We start from the raw sequence: 24891 nt of genomic DNA, 5'->3' as shown, positions 1-24891 counted from the left end.
TAAAAAATAAAAAGAAAAAGAAAAGAAATTTAGATTGGTAATTGAGGCTCACTGAGCACTAAGAAAAAAACATCCCGATATAACTATTTTAAAACTGTACTGTAATATCCCAGTGTGTCTTATACGATTTAGTAGGAAAACTCTTTTAAGAGACTTGGCAGGGATTATGGCTTGCTAAAAGTAGATGGAGATCATTTTTAGCATTTTCTGCAAATGACTTGTATGTAATCTGGCCACTTCCATCGAAAGGAGCTGAGGGACCTGCTGGCTTGGGTGTCATAGAAGGATCCTGCCCCTTCTATGGCAAAGGCAACCCCTGGGTTTTATGCAATCAAGAGGATGTCAATCACACTCTTCCTCCACTGGTCCAGGAGGCCGAGGTGACCATGTGCAGCAGAAAAAAGGCAAAATAGTTTGGAGGGACTGAGCAGATAATTCTACAACAAACTCTGGGGAGGATTGGGGGGAAATGGGAAAATGCATAACACCTTCCATTTAGGAACCAGCAGATAAAAGTGTGAATAGGTCCAAAGCCCCACAGGTGAGTTACAACAAGGGTTAGACAAGTAAAGCTAGGGAGCGGAAGCGTTTGTCTTATATCCACAGAGCTGTGTTTCTTAAATTCTGTTCCTCATTTGCTCTCCTACCTCATGCACTTCTCTTTTTTCATTTTATTAATATTATTTTTTTACATTCTATGATGTTGTTAGAGCAGTTGGGAGGGAGAGGGAGATGGGAAAGGGAAAGGAAAGGGATGGAAGGAGGAGGAGGGAAGAGGGGCAGGACTGAGGCTGTGGCACCCCCCACATTCCCACAGGGGAGACAGGGGGGCTTCCAGCAGTGGCTTGCTCATTGCCAGGCTGGGTACAGATGTCAGGGGGGTGTGGCAAAAGCCCTCATCTCCCACCACCCCGGCTCGGGAACCCAGAGCCCTTCTTGCTGTGGCTTGGTGGTTGTCACTGGGCTGGTTGCTGGTGTTGGGGGACCCAAGGCCCCACACTGCCCTGGCTTGGGAGAGCCCAGGACAATTCCTATGGCAGCTCAGTGGTCATTGCTGGGGTGGTTGCACTTATCAGAGGTTATGGCTGAGGCCCTCAGCTCCCACCCTCAGGACTGGTTGTGGGTGTTGGGGGGCATGGCTGAGGCCCCTGGCCTTCCCCACTTTCTGGCTTGGTAGCCCAGGGGACTTCCAGTCCTTCTAGGTGTTATAGGTGTTCTTTGGTGAAATGAGACCTTTAGTTAATATCAAACTTTGTCTCCGGATGTGGGTACTTTGTTTTTTCTTTCAGTTCTGTGTTGGATTATTTGCTGTTCCCACCACTCAAACTCTGCACTGGAACTAATTTTTTGTCCTTTGCTTACTTCTAAAATGGGGGAATTTCCTGTGGGGACCAGTACTTGAGTTCTGTGGTTGAGCTAAATTGCTGCTTTGCTCCTGATTCCCTAGGGAAGGCTTTTCGTGCAGCTCAGGTTTTAGTGATTGACTTTATAGGTACTTCCAGTTCTAGTGAAATCTGGTGCACCTGGGTTATGTAGAAACACTGGTCTGGGACTGAGTCTTTTCATCAAACTGCACCCCCTGCAGTTCTATATTCCTGACCAGTCTCCTCTGAGTGGTCCTATGCTGATTGGGGGGCAGATCAGCTGTCCTTGCTGTGCCCCAGTGTTCCCCCAGTGGGCCCATCTCCCCCACTGCCCATACTCCAGATGCTTCCCATGGGATGAACTGTGCTCTGGTCCCTTGAGATGACTCCCTGGCCTCTGAGTGGCTCCTCGGTCCTATGTGGGTCCATGGGAACCCTATTAATGGTCTTGTTGGCCTGGGGGCCACCAAGGCCCTCTTCTCCCCTGCTGCCTCCAAGCAACTCCATCTGAAGAGCACAGCTGCAGCTTTTGCCAGCTCCTGATCCATGCGCTCAGCAGCTCCAGCCTGGAAGCAGCCAGGATTCACAGTGGCTGGAGGGGGTTTTTCTTTCTCTCATGGTAGCTTTTCCAGTCTTCATGCACTCCATAGGTCTCTCCTCCTCTTTGCCTGAGCTCTAGCAGCCCCAGCTTGGCTATTGTTGCTTTTTTATAGTTGTAAATTGGTTGATTTGTGGGAGAGAGTGATGCTGGGGACCATCTACCCTGCCATCTTGACTGGAAGTCTTGTGCACTTCTTCTAACCTTTGGTTAAATTGCCCCTGCTATTATCTTAGTAAAGACAACGTTTCAGTAGAAAGGCCTGGCAGGTGGTGGGCGCTGTTGCCCCTTCCCTCTGCTCAGCCACGGACAGTCACATGGAACCGCACACAAGGGGGCTCGTGGCAGCAGCACAGACCTTCAAAGCTGCCAGACCTGCCACCACTGGGTTTCCAGAGGGTTGGCTCTGCATTTCTCAGTCTATTCAGTGACAGCAACCGTCACCAATGTCAACTAAGGAAATAATATTGGGGATCACGTGACAGTGTGACTGAGTGCACGTGAGCAATGAGTTCTGGGCTTGGGCATCACAGGCACGCGCTCGATGCTGACAGCCAACCAAAACTGGCTGCATGCATGGCCGCAGGTTTTAGAACCAACTTCCAAGAAAAACGTAGCTGGTGAGGCCAAGCTTGAGGCTCCCGCCAGGCTCTCCTGAAGATTGTCCCTCACCTGCGGCTAAGGGTGGGGCTCATGGTGTCCTCTCCTTTCCTTCCGCTGTCCTCTCAGGAGGAGGACTTTGTCCGGCCCAGCAGTCGAGAGGAGGCCCAGCAGCTGTGGGAGGCTGAGAGGGTGAAGATGCGGCAGACGCTGAACAAGCAGCAGAGGCAGATGGCAGAGGACTACCGGTGGCTGCGGCAGGAGGAGAAAGCCCTGGTGAGCCAGTGCAGGGCCCAGGAGGGACTTCTGTGCCACATGGCCATCCATGTCCCCAGCAACTGGAGTAAATGCCGTCCATGCATTCTTCCCATTCTGGAATCCTGAGTCCTTTGCTTTGGTTTCCTCCTCTGCAGGACCCCATGGTTTACATGAATGATAAGTCCCCGCTGGTAAGTCACCTCACTAGGGGGAGGTCTCCCCCCCCACAGCCAAGGCCTGGGAGGGTCTCACACACCCCGGCCCCTGCTGCAGCCCCCGGGCCCGTCACCTCTTCCTTCCTTGTGTGCCGATGTCCATGCGCTCTTCCCTGAGCTCTCCTGGGATCTACACCCTCAGCGCGGCGTGGCCTGCCGCAGGGCCCCTCAGCCTCCCGGGAGGGTTGCTTTGATCAAGATCTCCCAGGCCACCCTCACTCCCACCCCTCTCTTCCCTGAGCTCTCCTGGGATCTACACCCTCAGCGCGGCGTGGCCTGCCGCAGGGCTCCTCAGCCTCCCGGGAGGGTTGCTTTGATCAAGATCTCCCAGGCCACCCTCACTCCCACCCCCCATGGCTATAATCTCTAAACACACAGCGGAGGGTGTGGGGACAGGTAAAGGGGAAGCGGGTCATCCCAGAGCCACATGAGTGACATGTTCTTTCCTCCCTTCCTCCAGACCCCCGAGAAGGAGGCCGGCTACAGTAAGTGTCTTTGCCCTTCCTACGGGGGGCTACCGCCTGGTGTCTTATGCGGCCCAGGGCAGAGAACAGCATCTGTCTGCAATTTGAAGAAACATGTGCCTCCTTTTCACTCAACTTTGCCCTTCCTACGGGGGGCTACCGCCTGGTGTCTTATGCAGCCCAGGGCAGAGAACAGCATCTGTCTGCAATTTGAAGAAACATGTGCCTCCTTTTCACTCAGCATGTGGGTAGAGGGTCGGCTCTGGTGTGGAGACCCACTCGCTCCCTTCCCAGCTGCCCCTGTCCTCAGCCCACCTCCCCCTGCATTTGTGCGAGGAGCTGGCGACTCTCTCTTCCATTCTGTTTCTGGCGCACTCTGATGGCGACTCCTCGTGGGGGAAATCAGGCAGCCCCCTGCCTCTCCCAGCATGTCCACATCTTCTCCAGGCCCGAGGGATGGAAGAGAGAGAGTGGGAGGGGTGGCTGAGCCTGGATGTCTCTCCAGATGCTGAAGGCAGAAAGGGGAGAGGGGTGGGGCTGATGGTTGTGATGGCGACAGGGTCGATGACAACACAACAGAGAACACGACCAGGCACAGGCCAAAGTCACTTATAAATGGTAACTCGTTTAGCCTCACAGCAACTTGTGAGACACGTACAGTTTATGATTATTTCCTTTTTACAGGGGATGAAACCGAGGCACAGGATGGTTAAATAACTTGCCCAAAGTCACACAGCTAATAACTAGCAGAGCTCAGATTGGAACCCATGCAGTCTGGCTCCAGGATCCCTTCTGAGCCAGCCCCTCATTGCAGAGATGAAAATTAAGGCCCAGGGGGTGTCAGTGAGCTGCCTGGGGGACAGAGCTCATGGTTGCAGAGGGGAGAGTAGACCAGGTGTTGTGACTTCCACTGTATGGCGTGCTCTTCCAGCAGCTCTGCAGGGCTGTGTGTGTCTTTGCTTGTCAAAGTGAGAGTGAATAGCTTGGCTCTCAAGGCAAACCATCCTGTCCTCCCACGTGCACCACACGAGCTGCTGTCACACGGGGGCGGGGTGCCACAGACACCTGCTGCTTTCGGAGGGTGAGGTTTCTTCCTCATGGGTGGTAGAGGCCAGCATGTGCGTGTCCCCCAGGACCTGATGTCCGTCAGGGGAGGAAATGCAGCTCAATCTGGCACACCCATGGCAACCCCCTTGTCTCTGCTGCGACTCTGGTTTCCTCTTTCTGTAAAATGGACAACTGCACTTGCCCCTGACTGTGGGAAAACCAGATTCCTGCCATCTTCCAGGAATTTGGTTTTAATTTCCCCGGTGTGGAGGAGAGGGGATTTGGTTATCGGCAGGTAAGGAAGGGCAGGGCCGGGGTGTGAGAACGGCCCCACTCACTGTCCATTCTCCTTGCAGTGGAGTTCACGGGGCCCCCACAGAAGCCACCGCGGCTGGGCGCGCAGGTATGTGTTGCCTCTGCCAATGCAGATAATGAATTTGAGTCACAAGACTGATGCCCACTACGAAAACTTCGAAGTTCCTCAGATACAATTCAATCCAGTATCCCCATTCTATAGATGAGGCTCAGAGAGGGGATGAGCCTGGCCTGAGGCCACACAGCTAATCCATGAAGGAGCGAGGGAATAGCCAGTCTCCTGTCTCCTGTGTCCCCCTCCCCGACCTGGAGGAAAGCTCACTGGTGCAGCCCCAGGGGCAGGAGGTGCGGGTCCCCTTCCTCACTGAGCCTCCCCTGTTGGATTCTAGCACCCCCATTGTCCTGCCAGCAGCCTCGGTTGGGAGCTGGTGTTCTCTGCTCAGGAACAGTGGCTCTCAACTTTGGCTGTCCACGACAGTCACCTGAGCAGCACCATGCCCTGGTGCGTGGCCACTGCTAGTTTTTGGTTCAGGCTTCTGGCTGGAGGAACACTACCCTGGATGGGGCACTGCTGTTCTGAAGTGGGGCACTGCTGTCCTTTCAAATTAGGCTGGTGGGTGTCTGAGCTGGCACCAGTCATAGCCGTCCAGGAAAGAACAGCAGTGATGGTAGTGTCCCCTAACCTGTCCCCCTCAGTCCATCCAGCCCACGGCCAACCTGGACCGGACGGATGACCAGGTGTACCTCAACGTCATGGAGCTGGTGCGAGCCGTGCTGGACCTCAAGAACGAGCTCAGCCAGCTGCCCCCCGAGGGCTACGTGGTGGTGGTGAAGGTGGGACTGGGCAGCTGCTGGGGATGGGGGGACGGAGGCAGCCCACCCAGCCTGGAAGGAAGGGGTGTGGCAGTTCCACACGGGCCAGTCCAGTAGACCCCATTAGAGCAGGGAGGTCCCGGGGAGTTTGGTCCCAGGCAGCATCAGAGGGCAGGCACCATCCCAGGAGGCCTCTCTCCAAGGGAAATGTGGCTTTCTCAAAAAGCAAGAGGTGACAGTCACCTGCCTGTTTCTCCCCCCAGAATGTGGGGCTGACCCTGCGGAAGCTCATCGGGAGTGTGGACGATCTCCTGCCCTCCTTGCCGTCCTCTTCACGGACGGAGGTGAGTGTCCTTGTCCCAGATGGTGCCGCGAGCTTCTCCCCTACACCGCCACATGTTCCTAGTCATGTTCCCCAGCAGAGGCTCTCCAGGGCCACTTGGCAGCCTCATTTCTGCCCTTGGCATCCTCAACAGGTGGTTCCACCCAGCATATCTGATCAGGTACCACCAGATGGCTGAGGTGGCCCCCAGGGACCCAGCCAGCCTCTAGGATAAATTTCCTAGATCAGGTCTCAGACAATTGGAGTGAATCCTTGTTGAGTGAGGAAATGCCAAGGAGACGTGACTTCCTTTTTTCTCCTTTCTCTAGTCACCATCTGTACTAAGGTTAAGGCAAGTGTGTCATTGAAATAGCATTTAAAGTTTCTTTAATTGATCATTTAATCTAATTTATTTAAATAAGAAGCAAAAAAAACCAAAACAGAAGTCTTGGTGCTCTACACTGAGATGGTGTCTGTTGTAGGGAGAGAAATTCCCCTAAAGATGTCCACATCCTAACCCCGGAACCCGTGAGCATGTCACGCCACGTGGCAAAAGGGACTTTGCAGATGAGGTGGAGTTAAGGATCCTGAGATGGGGAGATCATGCTAGATCCTCAGAGTGCACCCAGTGTAGTCACACTGTCCTTATAAGAGGGAGGCAGGAGGGTCAGAGTCAGAGAAAGAGGACAGCAGAGGTTGGAAGGATGAAATTGGGCCCCCAACTGAGGAACCACCTAGGCAACCCCTCAAGGCTGGGAAAGGCCAGGAACAGAGTCTCCCCTGAAGCCTCCAGAAGGAACCAGCCCTGCTGACACCCTGACTTTAGGCCAGTGGGACCCGCTTCAGATTTCTGACCACCAGAACTGTAAGAATAAATCTGTGTAGCTTTAAGCCACTATGTTTGTGGTCATGTGTTACCAAAGCCACAGGAGACTGACACATTGCCATGGGACATTAGTCGGTTGTCTGTCTGGAAACCAGTCACAGACCCCCAACAGGACCCTTTGATCCACTCACTGCCCAGAGGTCAGCAAGTGGCACAAATGACCAAGGCCTCCCACCACTGTCCCCAGATTATAAAGCCATGTTTGTCGCCTGATGTGAGGGCTCCTTGCCCTCAGGATGATAATTCACTCACTTACTCATTCATTCTTTCATTTGACAAATGCCTCTTGAGCGTTAACTCTGTACTCAACAATGTGCTAGGCAGCAAAACAGCCCAATTTCTTGACTTGACAGTAGACAGCTAACACCTGGGTAAATGTCCTTGAGCCCCAGTCACTCACTGCAACATCCGGCCAGTGTGAGGGGACGTTGCCATGAACGGAGGGGCTGTCCAGCTGGGTCAGGCAGGGCTGGCACGGGGTGGGCTGGGGTCTGGGAGGTCTGTGATGTCAGCCCTTGCAGACCCAGCTCCAGCCTGCACAGGCCTTAGATTCAGCCTGGGCCTGGGTCTGATTCATGCCCAGGGAGGTTCCTGCTGCCTCAGCCAGCACCCAAGGAGGACACCTGTGAGGCGTCCCCATCCTCCAGGCTCCCGACCTCTCCCGTGTGCTCTTCCTGCAGATTGAGGGGACCCAGAAACTGCTCAACAAAGACCTGGCGGAGCTCATCAACAAGATGCGGCTGGCCCAGCAGAACGCCGTGACCTCCCTGAGCGAGGAGTGCAAGCGGCAGATGCTGACCGCCTCCCACACCCTGGCCGTGGACGCCAAGAACCTGCTCGACGCCGTGGACCAGGCCAAGGTCCTGGCCAACCTTGCCCACCCACCTGCAGAGTGACGGAGGGTGGGGAGACCTGCCTGCGTCCTGCCCACCTGCCCCGGTCCTCCCCTGCCCTGCCCGTGGTCATGTGGGCCTTCAGGGGGAGGCCGAGGGGAGCCCCTCCCCCTGCCACTTTGCACGACCCCTCTCCCCACCACTACCCCAGACTGTGCTGCTCCAGCTGCAGCTGGACAGAGGGGACTCTGGACTCTGGACTCAGGATGGGGGTGATGAAGATGGCTTGGAGGGGGCACTACTGCAATGTGGCCATGCCCTCTCCTCCTGGGCCTGGGTACAGGGGCCTCGTTGGAGTCACAGTGGTGCCCCTCGTGGCCAAGTTGGCTTTGTGCATGGACATGGTAGGCCGCTTTGGGAACAAACTATTCCTTCTTACCCTTTTGGCTCTCGAAGGTCCCTGATGCACAGAGGAGCCGAGAGGGGCTTTATTTTGGGGGTCAGGCAGCGGGTGAGGTGCGAGTGGGCCTGGATTTCTTGTACAGTGTATATTGGAATTTATTTAATGTGAGTTTGGTCTGGACTGACAGCGTGTGTCCTCGAGGGGCACCTGAGGGGACCTGGGACGTAGTCCAGGAACAAGCTAATTGGGAGTCTGGGTGCAGGACGGTGTGTTGTCAATACACCAAGCGTCAGGGGACGAAGCAGAGAGACGAGGCCCACCGGGACTTTGGACCACGACCTGCTGTCCTCCTGCCCCTGCCTCTCTCCTCTACTCCCCTCCTCCTTCTCCCCCTCTTTTCTTTCCTCCTTTTTCTGCCCCTTTTCTCACCCACTGCCTTCCTTTCTCGCGTGTTTGTGTAGAACACTCTTTTACCCTCTTTCTATTTGACCTGTGGTTGAATTAAAACCGTACCATTTGCTTTGTGGCTTGTTTGATTGCTTTGTTTGTTCCATCTGTTCTTTGGGGAAAATGCGACCTTGAGCCACGGCCGAAGGAACCGACTGTGCCATGGAGGGGCGCGGGTGACCCCGGGCAGTGGGGCTGGGCGTGTGCCGCTGTGCGCGGGCAGTGGCGGACACCTGCAAGATGGCTGGGAGACATGAACAGCGTGCATGAGCGTCACTGCACTGGAGGCCAAGTCTGGGGGTCTGGCCCGGAGGCCCTGAGGCCTCATGAGAGCTGGGGGAGGTGGGGGAGGCCAGCGCTGCAGGCCCAGGATGGGGAGCAGCCAGAGGCCAGGATGGGCCCCTCAGTGGGGCATCGACAGAGAAATGAGGAGATGGGCCTGGGCAGGCAGGTTTCCCTGGGTTTGTCAGGGAGAGGCGGGGGGAGTTTGGAAGGAGGGGACCCCAAAGACCAAAGGGAAATGGGAAGCTTGCCCTGCTTGGCTTCCTTCCCGGAGTCTTCAGAGCCCCGTGCCTGCATCTGTTAGCTGCGGAGGTTCCCCCTGAGCTCGGGGGGCCTGATCCCGGGAGCAGGAGCTCCATCCGATACCCCACAGGGAGCTGGGGCCCTGGAGTGTCCATTCCAAGGTGCAGGAACAGGCAGAGTGGTTCAGAGTGGGCAGGACACACCGTGGGCTCCGGGAAGGACTGCGAGGGTGGGCTGGAAGGGGACAGTCCTGCAGCTTTGGCATTGACACAGCAGCCTCCAGGTCCAAAGCAGTCAGCTCGCTTAGCCATGCAGGACAGATGTCCTGGGCGCTGACTGCCACTCAGCCAGCGCCACACTAGGTGCCGGGGGCGGAGGGTCCAACAGGCACAGGTCCTGCCCTTGAGGAGTTAGGAGTGAAGGAGCCTGAAGCAAAGATTTTAAACACCAGGGACCAGGGGGCCCTGCGGAGGGGGGAGGGAGGATGGGCCAAATAAGCTGCGAGTTTGAGTTGGGTCAAGACGGCTCAGGATTCTCTTTCTAGCTCATCCACTGTATGTTTAGGGACAGAGGTGGCCCTCCATGCAGTGGCTCTCCACTCTGCTAGCCAGTGCTGAGCTGCATTGCAGCAGGGAAGGGGGAGCGCTGAGGTGGAGGAGGAGCCTGTGCGGCTGGAAGGTGCCTCCGGGGCTGTGGAACAGCCCGGCTCCCTGCATCCTGCCAGCCTGCCTTCCTCAGACTGGAGGATCCACCTGCTCCTGCCCCCAGCCCATGCCCTTCCTCCCCTGTCACTCTGTGCACCACACAGCTCACACCCAGTGGACGCAGGTGGACTCTGAGCTTAGTCTCAGCCTGGCTTAGGGACACCCAACCTGCCTCTCCAGCCCTTCCCGCGGCTCCCCACACGGGACCCCACCTCAATCTGGCTGCTGTCCCTGACACTTTGGGCTCATTCCTGATTCCAGAACATTGTTCATAGTCCTCCCCAGCCCTCTCTTGAGGTCTGATTCTGTTCCTCTTCAGCCTGCTCCCACCCCCACCCCTAGGTCCCCCTGAGTGACCCTCTTGTCACTTAGGGGCTGCCTTGCTCCTCCAGGAGAAGCTCATTCTGCCTCACGTTGTCACCACCATATTGCACTTCTGCAGAACAAAGTCCCTCATCTATTCTAGCTCCTCAGCATCCAGGACAGGGCTCTGTGCCCAGCAGATCCTCAGCACTTGGTACAATAATGTCAAGGTTCCGATCTTCAATGACTGGGCCACTTTAGGGACTTCACAGAGAGGCACCTGCAGACAGATGGTGTTGACCACAAAGGGTACTCTAGAGGTCAGAAGATGGTCAGCAGGGCCACCCTGGAGCCAGCACAGGGGATGTTAGATCATTCCAGCCAGGAACGGAGGGAGGAAGAGTCCGATGGTGCCCAGGAAGCAGATGACAATAAAGAGCCAGAGGAAGATCCTGTCGATGACCATGGCGACATACTTCCAGTCCTCCTTCACCTGCAGGTGCAGACGGGCTCTCAGTGACAGAGGCCAGTGCCCCCTTAAGGATGGCCACTGAGGGCAGTGGTGACAGCCCCACTGAGACCTTGGGAAGGGAAAGCCAGTGCAGGAGGGGGTGGGGTGGGGGGAGAAACAGGGTTATCCCAAGGTTCGACAACGTCCCCTCATGATTCCTGTCTTATCCTGCACCCTCCACAAGGCCCGGGGCCTTCCCATGTGCACTCAGGTCCAGGTAAAGGAGGCTGGAGGAACACAGAGGCAGGAGAACCACCTGGGGCCCACCTCTGCGATGATGTGAATGCAACACCCAGCAGTTACAATGTGGTGGGAGCTCGGCCATCCCCACGTGCCTCCCGCCACCTGCAGGACCGGACAGAGGGACGTGGGTGAGGGGAGGGGTGGCCCAGAGCAGGTTGGGGATAGGGCAGGGGCTTTGTGGAATTTAGGTTCAGAGCCCAGGCAGGGGGCTCTGGACACCTAGCTGCTCCCCAATTAGATACTGATTAATTTTCTTATCTTCTCAACAAAGCCACCCAGTAACAAGCTCCCAGACTTTCATCCTTCCCTATGTTGATAAGAATAATTCTGTGATGTAGGGCAGGGACCTGCTCACCTGACACTTCTGGACATCTGCCGTAAGGACAGGGGAGGAACCCACCTGGTACAACCAGAGCCCACCAACAAGGAGGCCTCCAGGACAAAAGAGGAAGGCCCAGGACACACCGGGCTTATCTACTTGGTCCCTCCTGAAACATTCCCTCCGCTTCCCCACTCCCGCCACCTATGGGGTAACGGTGAGAAGTGGCTGGCCTGGGAATGGCTGGGAAGTTCAGCCTCTGAGACCCTGCATCTCGGGCTCGCCCTCCCCCAGTTAGGCCTGAGCTGGGCACTCTTGACATCCAAGGCATGTATTCTGCCACCTGCTATACAAATGTCTAAGAGCTGCCAGTTAGACATCCTGGACCATGACCGAGGGACAAGGGTCTCCAAGGGAGGGGACTACATTGGCCTGAGCTAACAGCCTGGGGTGAGATGGTTCCCTGATGAGCTGGCGAGTCACCCAAGGAGGGGCCCCTCACCCATTCCCAACGCACCGAGGAGTCAGCATCCTCAGACCGCAGGTGATCAGCAATATAGTGCACACCCTCCAGCGCCTTCTGCATGCGGGGCGACAGCAGGACCTCCCTCTCCTGCCACGCAGCCTCCGCCTTGGGAGCCGAGGCCCTGGAGTGCAGGCTGCAGCGGCCGTAGGGCACACCCATACAGGGGGCTGGACGCCCTGCACACACCCACGTGTCCTCGGCCGCCTCCCTCTCCTCTGCATCCACTCTGGTCTCCAGCCAGTGATAAGAAGGGACGAGCTTCAGGCCCGGGGGGTCGCGGGGCTGCACAGGGGCTGGGGGCCGGCTCATCAGAAGCCACCGGGGCAAGCAGCCCAGGAGGAGCCCCCGCACCCAGGAGGGCATGGTGTGTGTGCGCGGGGAGCGGTGGTGCACGTTGAGCACAAAGACGGTGATGACGATGGAGAGCGTGACGAAGATCATGGTGAAGAGCAGGTACTCGCCGATGAGCGGGATGACCAGGGAGGTGGACGGGATGATCTCGGTGATGAGCAGCAGGAAGACGGTGAGCGACAGCAGCACCGAGATGCACAGTGTGATCTTCTCGCCGCAGTCCGAGGGCAGGTGGAAGACCAGGACGGTGAGGCAGGAGATGAGCAGGCAGGGGAGCAGGAGGTTGATGGTGTAGAAGAGCGGCAGCCGCCGGATGACGAAGGCGAAGGTCATGTCGGGGTAGATCTCGGCGCAGCAGTCGTACTTCTTGGAGTTGTAGGTGCCTGTGGCAGTGACGATGGCCCACTCGCCGCTCTCCCAGTAGTCCTTCAGGTCCACCGTCCGCTCCATCGGCTCCAGGTCGATCTTGGCCTTGTCGTAGGTCCAGGAGCCAAACTTCATCTTGCAGTTCTGCTGGTCGAAGGGGAAGAACGTGACGTCGATACTGCAGGAGCTCTTGTAGATGGCCGGGGGCACCCAGTGCACAGTGCCCGTGGAGAAGAGGTGGGCCTTGGTCATGTGGGTCACTGCAAACTCCCCATCTGCACTGCGGAGAGGAGAGGAGCTGGGGGGCACTGCACACACGCCTGCCTAAGCCAGGCTGCTGCAGCGGGGACCCCAAGAAGGAAGTGAGACCTGCCAGAGATGTCGGTCTTACGGGAGCGTGTGAGGCTCCCCCAGCACACAGACATCTATAGCTACCTGAGTTGTCTTTTCCAATACCATCATTTCAATTACAAAAGTAGGAATTTTGAAAAATAGTACCCAGAATTTTTTAAATGACTATTAACATTTTGATGTCATATATATCTCATATATATTTGACGGTCATAAAAATCATATATATATAAAACAGTGTTGCATATTTGAAATCCTGGGATATTCATAACTTGATTACTTGTTTTCATTCATTTGATAATTTACAGTGATTATTTATGAGTATATTTTTCTTTGCTAGCAGACGGTGACTCAGCCTGTCAGATGGGGACTGTGTCCTTTCCACTTGGGATCTTTTGTTCATTGCTCAGAAGAGGCCTAACATCTTTGCTGGCAGAGAGACCTCCCTGGATGCATCCATTTAACATGCATTTTTGAGCCAGCTTCCTGCACTAGAGCCTCTACCTGAGCTTTGGGGGAAGAGACGCCTGCCTTTAAGGCACCGTGAGGAAACGAGGTGCAGTCAGGAACGACAACATGTAAAGGAGGCCACTTGGTAGCAAAAGTATGAGGTTGGTCCTAGTGCTCCCAAGACCACTGAGGGGAACTCTCTTCTGGCTGGGGTGGTCACTGTGAAGGTTGCCGAGGGATGGGTGGAGAGTGTGGGGTCCCACAGGAGCAAGGGACAAGTGGGGAACGGTAAAGCTCATGGGATGCACTGGGCTGGGGGTGTGAGTGGGGGGGGGCGGTGGGAGATGAAGCTGGGGGCGTAGTGGGACTAGCCATCCAAGGACCCACAAGGAGCCTAAAAACTGAAACAGTGGTGGCCAGTCAAGCAGCACTTCCTGAGTTCCTGATTCCTGTGCTCTAGTCTTCAGCCTATGGTCCCCCCATTCCCCCAATTCCCACGGTCCACCAGAAACCCTGGGGAATCAGAAGAATACATGAAAGAGAGGGACTTTTTTCCCCCATGGAGTAGTTCCAGGGTAGAGACATAGGCAGCTGGAAACAGGAACTTTGAAAAAGAGTAAGAAACATGCTGGACAAAAGTTTAAATTTTTTTTAAAAAGGCATTTTGCTCATCACACACAATTACCACTAGATGGCAACATGTGCCTGATTGGGGGAAGGAACGCTGTCATTTCCTGGTTAACTTTCCTGTTAACCCGGAGTATGGGTGGAGGGGACTCTTCTTTAAATGACTGCAAGAGTTTGGTTTGGACTTTAATTTATCAGAAGAATTTCTTTAATAATCAAAGGTCACTGGCTAAAGCCTTGCTGGCAGTCCTAAAACTCAGAGTCCTATCAGATGCCAGGCTTTGCCAGATGCGCAGGAAGCAGGAGCTGGAAGGACCCTGCGTGCCTGCTCCTGGCACAGACGCATCACGCACCTGCCGCACCTGCCCTGTGAGACCTGCCAGGTAACCACGTGATGAGTGTGGGTTCACCGGGATGGCTTAGGTGAAGTGGTGTGGGGCCTGCCCCGAACTGGAGAGAGGAAGGAATCAATGCTACTGCCCTCTGACTTACCTGGAGACTTAAAATCCAAAAGTGGATCTTTTCTGCCTTTATTTTATTTTTTTAAAATTGCACTTCTAAAGTACGATCAAATGAATTGGGAAATGCTGGGCTAGATGGGTTTCTTTGCTGAAGAACTTTTAACAACATTTAAAATGCTATTGTGCTGTGACACTTTCCAAAGGACTTGGGAAGGGGTTATGACATACAATGTTATCCATAAGTATTTGACCACGGAACCCTTTTTCATACCTATTCCATATCTCCAGGAAGTAGTGCTCCTTAAAGCTCCCTTATAAAAACATTTTTAGATAAACATAACAGCAAACATCTTTTAATCTTAACTTCTGAATGAAGAATTATCTGATTCCAAGCACACAAATGGATTTCTAATTATAGATTTCTAATTCTTCTATAAAAAATTATTTAATTTTGGGCTGGCCCCGTGGCTCACTCGGGAGAGTGCGGCACTGGTAGCGCCGAGGCCGCGGGTTCGAATCCTATATAGGGATGGCCGGTGCGCTCCCTGGCTGAGGGTGGTGTGGACCACACCAGGCCGGGGGTTGCGATCCCTTTACCGGTCCAAAATATATATATATATATATATATATAATTTTATTTTACTTATTTATTTTCAATTTTTTAATTTATTTTTGTCCACTGGGGCTCTCTATAGACTCCCTTGCCTTCTGTTAGCTTCTAGTCATTATGCTCAAAGATTGGTCCTTTTTGGTCTTTCATACAAGACAATTATAAAATAACATGATTAAAACACACACACACATACTGAATGAGTTTGTCCCCTCAGAAGGTGTCGTCCGGTATGCAGCTTACCTGTTCCAGCAGTACTGCCACCCTTCAAAACTCCAACCCATAGGCGTTGTCTTCAGAGCCTGCACCACATTTCTCAAAGAACACTCAGTATTGGCAAATCTTTGCCCCACTATCACAGTGCCAGGCACTCAGTAAGTGCCAGTAGGTACTCAGTAAATGTAGGTGTATGAGAGAACAAAGTGAAAACAATAAAGAGAAAAGGGGAGGAGGACTTTAAGGAAAGCATCTGAGAGGGAGGCAGGGAGGCTAGACACCCGGGAGCGCCCTCCCCAGTCCACGTGACCTGCTTCCTACTTGTTGTAGAGGACAATGTCGGGGATCCAGATCATCTCCGTGGGGACACGAAGGGAGGTGATGTTGCCAAAATCGGCTGGGTTCCAGCGCAGCTTGTAGTCGTTCCACTCCTGTGCGTGGGGAGGGGGTGGTGTCACCGGCTGCCTGGGCAGGGGGCTCCAGGCACACCTAGGGTGGCCTGGGGACCCCTCGAGGCTGAGCACCTGGAGCCCCCACCTAGCCCCACAGGATAGGAAGGGCTGTGATGCCAGGAGAGCAATCTGACCTAGGGATCAGGCGTCCGGCTGGAGATAACCAACCTTCTCACTTTGCCCGACTTTAGTAGCCAATGTCCTGGGTACATGAAGATGATCGGTCACCCTAGTCCTGCCTCTAGTCCCCATTCTGCCACTCCCCACTGGGCTACCTCAGTCATCTGTAGTAAGGACATTGTTTAGGGCGTCACAGTTTACAAAGTGTTTTTGCACCCTCTGTCTAGGAAGAGCCTCCCTGGAGAGCGGTTCAGGGAATACTGAGCAGGTGGAAACATTTCCCCACTTAACAGACAAGGGATCTGGGGACCAGAGAGGTTAAAAAAAAAAAAAAAAACCTTGCCAGGGTATAGGAGAGACAGCGGTGTTAACCAGGGACCTTAAAACTGTTCTCCCAAGAACCAGCCCTCAGGGGTCCCGGTAGGGAGGGGTGCTCTGGGCCCACCCCCACTTCCACCAGTGCAGGTCCAAGTGAATCTGTCCTCAATCCCGAAATCAGGTTCTTAGTTTTTCTCTAGTCCATCTATCAGATTTTCAGGTTCACCCAACATTTGGAGTACCTACACCAAGCTGGGGTAACCATCTCCAGCATATGGCAGTAGGTTGTATTATGCCCATTGTACAGATGAGGAAAGTGAGGCTCAAGAGGTTAAGTAGCTTGGCCAGTATCTCAGGCTCAGCAGGGCCTGACTCCCACCCGGTGCTCCTTCCTCGCCTCCCCATCCCAGCTCCTGAAGCCAAGGTGACCTTCCAGGAGGACAGCTGTGGCAACCCAGGTTCTGCCTCCCAACACCCCACATGACAGTGTGGCCCTCCAAGTCCCTCATTGCTCTGGCCCTCAGCGGGCAAATCCGTAACGATGAGCAGAGTGACCCCCAGCAGCTCCAGGGTGAATAGCGTCAGAGGGTCTGCTCACAGTCTCCAACCTAAGCGTCTAGTCTGAAAAACGGAACAGCTGGCGTACCAGCCTAACAACACCGAAGGCCCAGAGAGGCAGGACTCACACATGCAGGGGGTCTTCAAGAAGTTCATGGGAAGGTGCATATTATCTTTTCATTCTATTTTTTCCACGAACTTTTTGGAGCACCCTTGCATGGGCACTGAGAGAGAGTAGGGCACCTGTTCAAAGGACTCATGGTAGTGACATCAATCACAGTTCTGACTGTCATGGTTTTCTGCGTGCTGGTCTTTGAGTCGGGGACAGTCAGTACCAGTGGGGCACCGGGAGGAAGTGGGCAGAGGGTCAGCTCCTCTCATACTCTCCCCACCTCCACTTCTGGGCCTGGGGAGGGGCTGGGTGGGGCACGATGGGGTAAGGACAGGGAGGGAACATATTTAGACTGTGATAAGGGCTGTGTCCCCATCTGCCCCTGAGACTGGCACCTCAAAGAGGGCCACACATTGTTGGGCTCTCCTCCCGTGGAAAGGTGGGTCTGTGGCCCCTCCCATGAACCTCGCTGGGCTCTGTGACTCCCTTGACCAACAGAATACGGCAGGATTGATACGTAAGGGACCTGCAGCTTCCACTCCCTGGCTCTTGGCACCCTCACTCTGGGATCCCTGAGCCATCAGGTGAGAAGTCTGACGCCCCTCCTGGAGAAGCCCTGAGAGTGCCTAGAGAGGGCAAGGAGACCATCAGGGCCCAGCCTTCCGGAACCTTCCGGAGACTTCCATAGCCTTCCAGACATCCCTGCTGAGGGACAGACGTGTGAGCGAAGCCATCTTAGACCCTCTAGAATAGACTAGCCAGTGCCCAAATACCAAGTACCCTAGGAGTCATCACACAAAGCAGAAGAAACCACCCAAGCTCCTGGCCATAAAAGCATGAGCTATAGTAAGCGGGTTGTTGCCTTTAGCCGGTAGGTTTGGGGGTAGCTTGTCAGGCCGCACAGACACTGAACATTCAGGGTTCTCCCATAGAAGGATCCTGAGCTTCAGAGTTGGGCACGGCCAGGCTCCCCTTTTCTAACCTCGCTGCTGTCTGTTTCTCACTTCCGTCAGCTGTAAATGGGCAGAGTGGAGCCTCCCCTGGGGCATTGGTGGCGATCTACAGAGCTGACCTGCAAAATCCTCAGCTAGCAGAGACGTTTGAAATGCCCGTTCCTGGGGAAGGGCGCACTCTGCTCTGGTGGGTGACATTCTCAGGCATGAGACTCGAGCCTGGCCACCCAAGACCACAGTCCCTTATGAGAAGCAGTCCACAGTGGGCCGGCTGAGGGAACATCCCAAGAGACAACTGTTTGGTAAACCGTGAATACAAAATCTTGCTGTTCCTTGGCCCCTTGTCAGTGAGCACGTCGTGGAGGGTCCCGCCTCACCTGCTTCAGCCACACGTTGGTGGTCATCATTTGGTTCTTCTCGTCCTGGGCAGCAGTGGGACAGAAAGCAATTCGTGTGGCAGCCCCAGCCCCAGAAAACAAAGGGGAGTGGGACGGGATGTTTCGGGCCTCCGCTCACAGGAGGAACCCCAAGCCCACCCACCACTCCCACCTGTCACTGCCCTCTTTACCCAGATCCCTCAGGGTCACACGGCCACTCGGGACCTCTGCACCTGTATCTAGAAAACCCACTGCTACTGGCCAGTGCCCTCCTGAGAGGGGTCCAGGGCTGAGCGAGGGGAGGTAGATGTAGCAGCCCTGAACGATGCTGTGCCCGAGCTGGGCAGGGGAGGGAGGGCTGGAGCTGGGCCCAGGGGGAGGACCCTGGGAACGAGGAGTTGGGCTGGGGACTGAGTGGACAGGGGAAGGGTGGAGGGACAGACACACCACATCGATGAGCTGGGCAATGGACAGCCCGAAGCGCACGATCACCACATCTGAGGTGTTGGGCACGGGCCGCGCCCAGCGGTTGTAGTCCCCAAAGAGGTGTTTGAAGAGGCGGCCCTCGGCTTCAGCGTGGGAGCCTGGCTGTGCTGACACTGCAGGATAGGAAGAGAAGAGCAGGGTCTCCCACAGTTCATGGAGGTGAGCGCTTGGCTCCCTCTCCACCTCGCACCTGATCAGAGCCCAGTCAGCCTCGCTGAGTCTCAGTTTGCTCACCTGTAAAATGGGTGCTAACGTAGAACCTATCTCAAAACGCTGTTGAGGATTAAATAGAATAATGTCCATCAGAGCTTGGCACAGTGTGGAGCACGCCACCCCGTGAGAGCTCAAGCAGTGCCAGCTGCTTTGTGGTACTAGATGAGAGCTGCAAACAGTGCTGCTGAAGGGGCAGAGCAGGGGCGTGCACAGGCCCAGACCTACAGACAGGATTCAGCCCTGAGCCGAGAAGCCCCGAGGGGAACAGACACGTGGAGAGACTCCCCTGTACGAGGATGTTGGGGGAGACTGGCTGCTGGGGAGTGGCTCTTGTTCCCACCCACTTGTCAGATGAACCCCTAATGCTAACCAGGAAATCCTCTGCCACTTCGGTGATCTCTCCTATTTTTTCTTAAACCACTGGCATTTGCCACTTCTTATCATTTGGACAAAGTGTCGCAAAGTATCGATCGTGTCTGTTTTCCCGTGTTCTGCACACAGCCTCCCACTTCAGGGCTCTGCTTCCCAGGCAAGGCAAGAAAAACTGCTCCCAAATCCAGAAAAGCCTGTCAGCACCGTCTGGGACAGGAAGCACAGCAGGGTGTCTGCCTGATGTAGTGAGTGCCTGCTGTGTCCCGGATGCCAGGCACAAACTTTCCTCCCATCCTCGTAATAGCCCCAGGAGGCCCACAGCGCTATTCCAGTTGTGTGGATGGGGACACTGAAGCTTGGGGTCGTTCAAGGTGATGCAGCTGCTGTCGTCAGAGCTGTGATGCCCCTGTACTTTCTGATGGAGTTTGGATGTGTTGTCCCCTCCAAAATTCATGTGGAAATTTGATCCCCAATGTGGCAGTGTTGGAAACTGGTTGAGTCATGGGGGCGGATCCCTCATGAATGGACTAATGCTCTCCCCGGGGGAGGGGTAGTGATTGAGTTCGCCTCCATTAGTTCCCAGGAGAGCTAGTTGTTTATAGGACCCTGGCACCTTCTTTCTCTTTTTCTTCCTCTTGCCATGTGATCCGCTTGTACCCACCAGCTGCCTGCCACTTTCCGCCATGAGTAGAAGCAGCCTGAAGCCCATGCCAGATGCAGCTGTCCCAGAATCATAAGCCAAATAAACCTCTTTCCTTTATAAGTTACCCAGTCTCAGGTAATTCTGTTATAGCAACACAAAATGGACTAAAACACCTTCTCCCCGCAGAAGCAGCCATCTGTCAATACCCTCTAAAGTCCTCTCTAGCCTTGACATTTGCAATGAGTCTGCCTGCGGGGGATTGTCCATAAGCGTGTCAGCTTACAGCTGCGAAGTGAAGTCCTGGTATTGACACCACTCACCTGCTGGGATCAGAAGAAGCCACCACAGGCCGAGCTTTGTCAAGGATGGGAGCGCCAGATGAGAGGGGCCCATGGCTTTGGAGGGGGGTCTGGCTCCCTGGACATCAGAAGGAGGGAAGACCAGGGCTTGGCTGTGGGTCGAACCTTGGACCGCTTCCCCCGCAGGACCTCAGAGAGCTGGCCTGGCAGGGCTGCCGCTTGATTCTTGAGCAGACGGCTTCCGCGGCCTCCCAGGAGATGAGGGCTCCTGGGCTCCCCCTGGCTTACTTGAGGCACTGTCCCCTTCCTCCAGAGTCAGCCCCCTGCTATGACAAGCCCTGACCCTCTGGACAGAGGAGGGTGCAGGGAGGGACTGAAGTCCCCATACTCTGGCCTCAGTGTTTCATCTGTAAAATGGGGATAATCGCACCACAAAGGTGATCAACAAAGGAATAAGGACACTGTTCACAGTAGCCAAAGGTTGGGAAGGACCCAAACGTCCATCCACTGATAAATGGACAAACCAAAGGTGGTCTGCTGTTCAATGGCGTGAGTCAGCCATGGCTGGAGGGAGTACTGGCACACGCTACAACACGGATGAACCTTATGCAAACACCATGCAAAGAGACACACATTGTATGACTCCATTTATATGGAATATCCAAAACAGGTAAATCCATAGAGACAGAACGCAGGCCAGTGGATGCAGGGGTGGGGGTGGGGGATGGGGAGCGGCTGCTCAGGGATCACTGGGCTTCCTTTTGGGGTGATGAAAAAGTCCTGGAATTACATAGGGGTGATGTTCGCACAATTCTGTGAATATACTAAAATCCACCAAAGTGTACATTTTAAAAGGGTGAATTTTATAGTATGAGAATGATATCTCAAAAAAGCTGTTGTTAAGAAATAAACATCTTCTTGATTAATAAGAAATAGGCAACTCTCCTTAGACTGCAGGAACGATGATATGTGCAAGGACAGGGAGAGCTGATGACAAAAGCATTCTGGCAGGGAGGACACCGATGTCACAGATGGGGGTGACATGTGCAAATGTTTCATAAGTGGGGAGGGTTGGGGAAAAGCAGTATTTAAAGTATTATTTTACATAGTATGTGATTTAAAACTTGTGTGTCATTAGAAATTCCATATTCAATATTACCTTAAAGAGTATACACATTCAAATTAGCTTTTTTTTCTTACCAGCCCTCTTTATTGGGAGAGCAGGGACGCCTCACGTTCAGGAACACACTGGCCTCCAGAGATGACAATCACTCTCAGTACAGTTTGCAGACACAGGACTTCCTTTTGGTATGAGGAGAATGTTCTGGAGCTAGATAGTGGTGATCGTTGTACAACATTTGAATGTACTAAATGCCACTGATTGTAACTTATATGTTATGTGTATTTTAACCACAATTTTTTTAAAAAATGAATATGGGTCAAGATGTTTTAAAAACATAAACTAGCAAGTCCATGAGTGAGTTAGAGTTATCATTAATGGAGTCATGAAACCACTTCTACCTGGTCATTCTCACCCCCAGGCCACCCCATCCCAGCCTCTCTGCAGTGATTCCAGACATCACTGATCCTCCACCTCTCCTGGAACCCGTCACTCCACCCGATCCTGCCCTCTTGGCAGAACAGAAATGGGCTGGAGTTTGCAAATGTGGTTTTGAGTCCCCACCCCACCGCTGAGTGGTGGTGAGCCTCAGGCAGGGCCCTCAATCCCGCTGGGATCCTGTCTCATCTGTAACAGTAGGATCAGTAGTCCCTGCCCTGCCTACCCCCCAGGGCAGTGCCCATGCGAATGGGATCGAACCTAGCAAAGCTCCTGAGGGCTGCAGAGGGCAGTGTCAGGGAGCAGGCTGCCGTGTGGCTGTCAGAGCCCCAGACCGAGTTTGTGCCAACTGGGGGAAGGGAGGATGTGGGAGGGATTCAATGTGAATGCCAATGTGTTGAAATTTCTGGGACATATTTATCCTGTTATTAAAACAGGATAAATATGTCCCAGAAACAGGTTTTCATAACCAAGGTCAAAAGTTGGGGAGGAAGGGAGAGGGGGTTTGGGGAGAGGGTAGGTGGGGGATACGTGGAATAATTGCAATTTGAGGTGGGGGGCGTGCTGGTAGTATTGATCTGATCACTACATCTTGGGCACAGGTGCTGACGGTCAGCTCTGTGTGCCAATAATATGTATAATCAATAAAAATTTTAAAAAGAAAAATAAATAGGAAGAGAAGTAAGAAGAAAAAAAAAAAGTTTGGATCCCCATACCTGCCAGCCATCAAAAGAGAAAGAAAAAACGAACTGGCTGCTTAGCTCAGCTGGTTAGAGCACAGCCTTGTAACACTGAGACTATGGGTTCGGATCCCGTACCAGCCAGCCACTAAAAAAAAAAACAAGGGCTGGTTGGTCAGCTCAGCTGGTGAGAGCACAGTGTTATACCACCAAGGTCAAGGGTTTGGATCCCTGCACTGGCCAGCATCTGGACCCTCTGGAAAAATGTGCACACGAGATGCAATGACTCTAGGGGCAATATTCCTGCAAGATGCCCCAAATTTGCATCCCTTATAATTAGGCCGCTCTGATAATTTTATTAATTTGTCACTGGAAACCAAAGGAGAAATTGTTCCAGGTAATTGACAGTAATTACAGTAACCTCCCACCTCTCATTTGAAGGGTGTTAGAAGAGAAAGAGCTGTAGACTGTGATCCTCTAAGTGTCTGGATTGGCAGGTTTGGGGGAGCGGATGGCAGTGGGGTGACATCCCTGTTTGTAAGGTGGAGGGGCGCACGGAGAAGCCCGTGCAAAAATCACTGCATGTAGAAAGCGCTCAGACGTCAACGTCCCCACTGGGCTTGTGTCACTGCTGGTGAAGCCAGTGTCCTGTCCACCCCCACTCCACCCCCACTACACTTTCTGCAGCTTCTCTCACCTGCCCATGCCCTGGTTCCATCAAAATCAAGGTAATTCGGGCTGGCTTCCCTGTCCATCTTCCTACCGCAGCTGGTTTTCAACCTCTCACCCCCTAGGCCATATTTTACTCTTCACCAACACCACCTTCTCCTAAAATCCTGCTCAGATCCCTCCAGCCCCTCTCTGCAATCCAGAAGTCCCCCCCTCAAGCACGAGAGTCCCAGCTCTTTCACAGCTGTTAACACCATACCCCCAAGAAGTCCCTCAATGGGAGGAAATGGTACTGTTTCTTCTTCCAAATAATATCACTGGAAAAGCTTAGGGCACAGTGAGCTTATTTCTAGCTCTGATACCTGTGCTGCTCAGCAACTGGACACATCCCAGAAGCTTCACATCTCAAGGCTGGGGGGAACCTTGAAGGTCATCTGGAATACCACCCCAGTGGAGTAGAAATCCTCTCCACAGATCCCAGCCTCAGAACAGCCCAGACAGGAAGAACTTGCTACCTTCCAAATCAGTAAATACCACTGGTGTCTGTGAGTCTTTATTAATGCATATAGAATATTTGCTGAATGCATAAATAAATGAACAAAAGAAGAATAGGAGTAATAAAGCCACAGGAGCAGATTCAGTAGAGTAAAACTGATACTCCTGAGACTGAGTTGCCACACCAGCCCAGCCCCAGCGGGGACAACCAGGAGACTAAAATTTTTCTAGGAGCAGGTGACTTCAGCATCCAGACATGACCCCATCCTAAGTACCCAGAACCTGCTAGTATCCCTTTGACTGACACCCACAATCTCCCCACATGCACAACACTCCCAACATAAGCCTTGGGGGCACCTTTCTTACCAGTGGTCACAGAAGAAGACAGGCGTTCACAGCATGCAGATGGCTTGGAGATTCTGGACAGCTGTCAAAAGTCCCCCCAGAAACAGAGTGGCAGGTGCAGAATGGAGCTCGGTCACTTCATTTCATGCTCAAATAGATGCTGAAGTCTGAGGGTCAAGATACACTATGTGGAGAGGGGGAGTCCTCACTGAGAGGGTCAGGCTGGCTTCCTGGGGACAGCTGGACAAGTTCTGCAGAGAGGTCAGTTTTCCTGCGGCTGCTCAGCTCTGGCAGCCGGAGAAGGCTTCACGCAGGTGCTGGGAGCAGGGCCCCCTGGAGAGCCCAGAACGAAGGATTCTGCAGGTAAAACCCAAGCGCGACCCCAGGAAGCTGCTGGCTTAGCAGGCGCACAGGCTCGTGCTCCCCTCTCTTTCACACACACACTTACACACAGGCACATGCACTCGCACCCTCTCTGGAGGGGAGGAGGAGGAGCCTGTGACTATCCAGTCTGTGTCCAGCGAGGACAGATGCAGATCTGCTATCCTGCTGCCCAGTTATGAGGATGTTTTACTCTTTGCTCAGAAGGACCCTGTGCTCCAGGACCAATCCCTGGGCCCCCTGAGCTCACCCCACACGTGGGGCTCCCATGTGTCCTGGGTCTATTGATAGAACAGTATAGTTTTCATAAAATAGGACCAAGGACAGGGACAGAGCCACCGGTCAGCCAACCTGCAGCTCTCTCCTTCTCCTTCTCCCCTATAGCGACCCCTCTGCTCCAGCCAGACGCCTGCAGGACGTCCAGCTCACTCGTGCTACTGCCTGATTTGGCTGCTTGTCTGTCACCTCCTCAGCCTCTTTGCAGGTGACCTTGCCCTCTGTTTCCCAGAGAAGCAAGGTCATCGTCCTCCAAATCCATACACTGACCCCTAGCCTCCTTTTCTCTAGTATTCAGCCGGGAATCCTGCTCCCCGTCCCGTGCATGGAGAAACTTGGCCCCTGCAATCTTGAAGGCATCCCCGTCTACGCAACAGCCCAGGCTTTCTCCTACCTTCCCTTCTCGTTCTCCACTTGTTCCATCCCCCAGCCCCTAAAGAAGCTCATGTCCCCTCC

The 24891-nt window shown here is 54.0% G+C and overlaps 2 protein-coding genes across 2 annotated transcripts in view; one reads left to right on the top strand and one right to left on the bottom strand.

Moving 5' to 3' along the window:
* PTK2B (protein tyrosine kinase 2 beta) overlaps positions 1–8644 on the top strand; it is a 67083-nt gene extending 58439 nt beyond the window's left edge. Inside the window, exons 24-30 of the mRNA XM_008578538.1 lie at positions 2692–2838; positions 2976–3011; positions 3496–3520; positions 4903–4949; positions 5558–5695; positions 5938–6018; positions 7563–8644. Of these exons, the coding sequence (XP_008576760.1) occupies positions 2692–2838; positions 2976–3011; positions 3496–3520; positions 4903–4949; positions 5558–5695; positions 5938–6018; positions 7563–7778 (690 nt within the window). The 3' untranslated portion in view covers positions 7779–8644. The remainder of the gene's footprint in view (positions 1–2691; positions 2839–2975; positions 3012–3495; positions 3521–4902; positions 4950–5557; positions 5696–5937; positions 6019–7562) is intronic.
* A 1820-nt stretch (positions 8645–10464) lies between these two features.
* On the bottom strand, positions 10465–20125 carry CHRNA2 (cholinergic receptor, nicotinic, alpha 2 (neuronal)). The gene is given in 7 exon segments (XM_008578536.1): positions 10465–10590; positions 11688–12693; positions 15450–15559; positions 18019–18063; positions 18466–18639; positions 18641–18687; positions 20053–20125. Coding segments are annotated over 7 exon segments (1581 nt in total).
* Positions 20126–24891: the final 4766 nt, after the last annotated feature.

The sequence above is a fragment of the Galeopterus variegatus genome, unplaced genomic scaffold (assembly GCF_000696425.1).
Source record: "Galeopterus variegatus unplaced genomic scaffold, G_variegatus-3.0.2 Scaffold1711, whole genome shotgun sequence".
NCBI lineage: Eukaryota > Metazoa > Chordata > Mammalia > Dermoptera > Cynocephalidae > Galeopterus > Galeopterus variegatus.
This window is presented reverse-complemented; position numbering and strand designations above follow the sequence as displayed.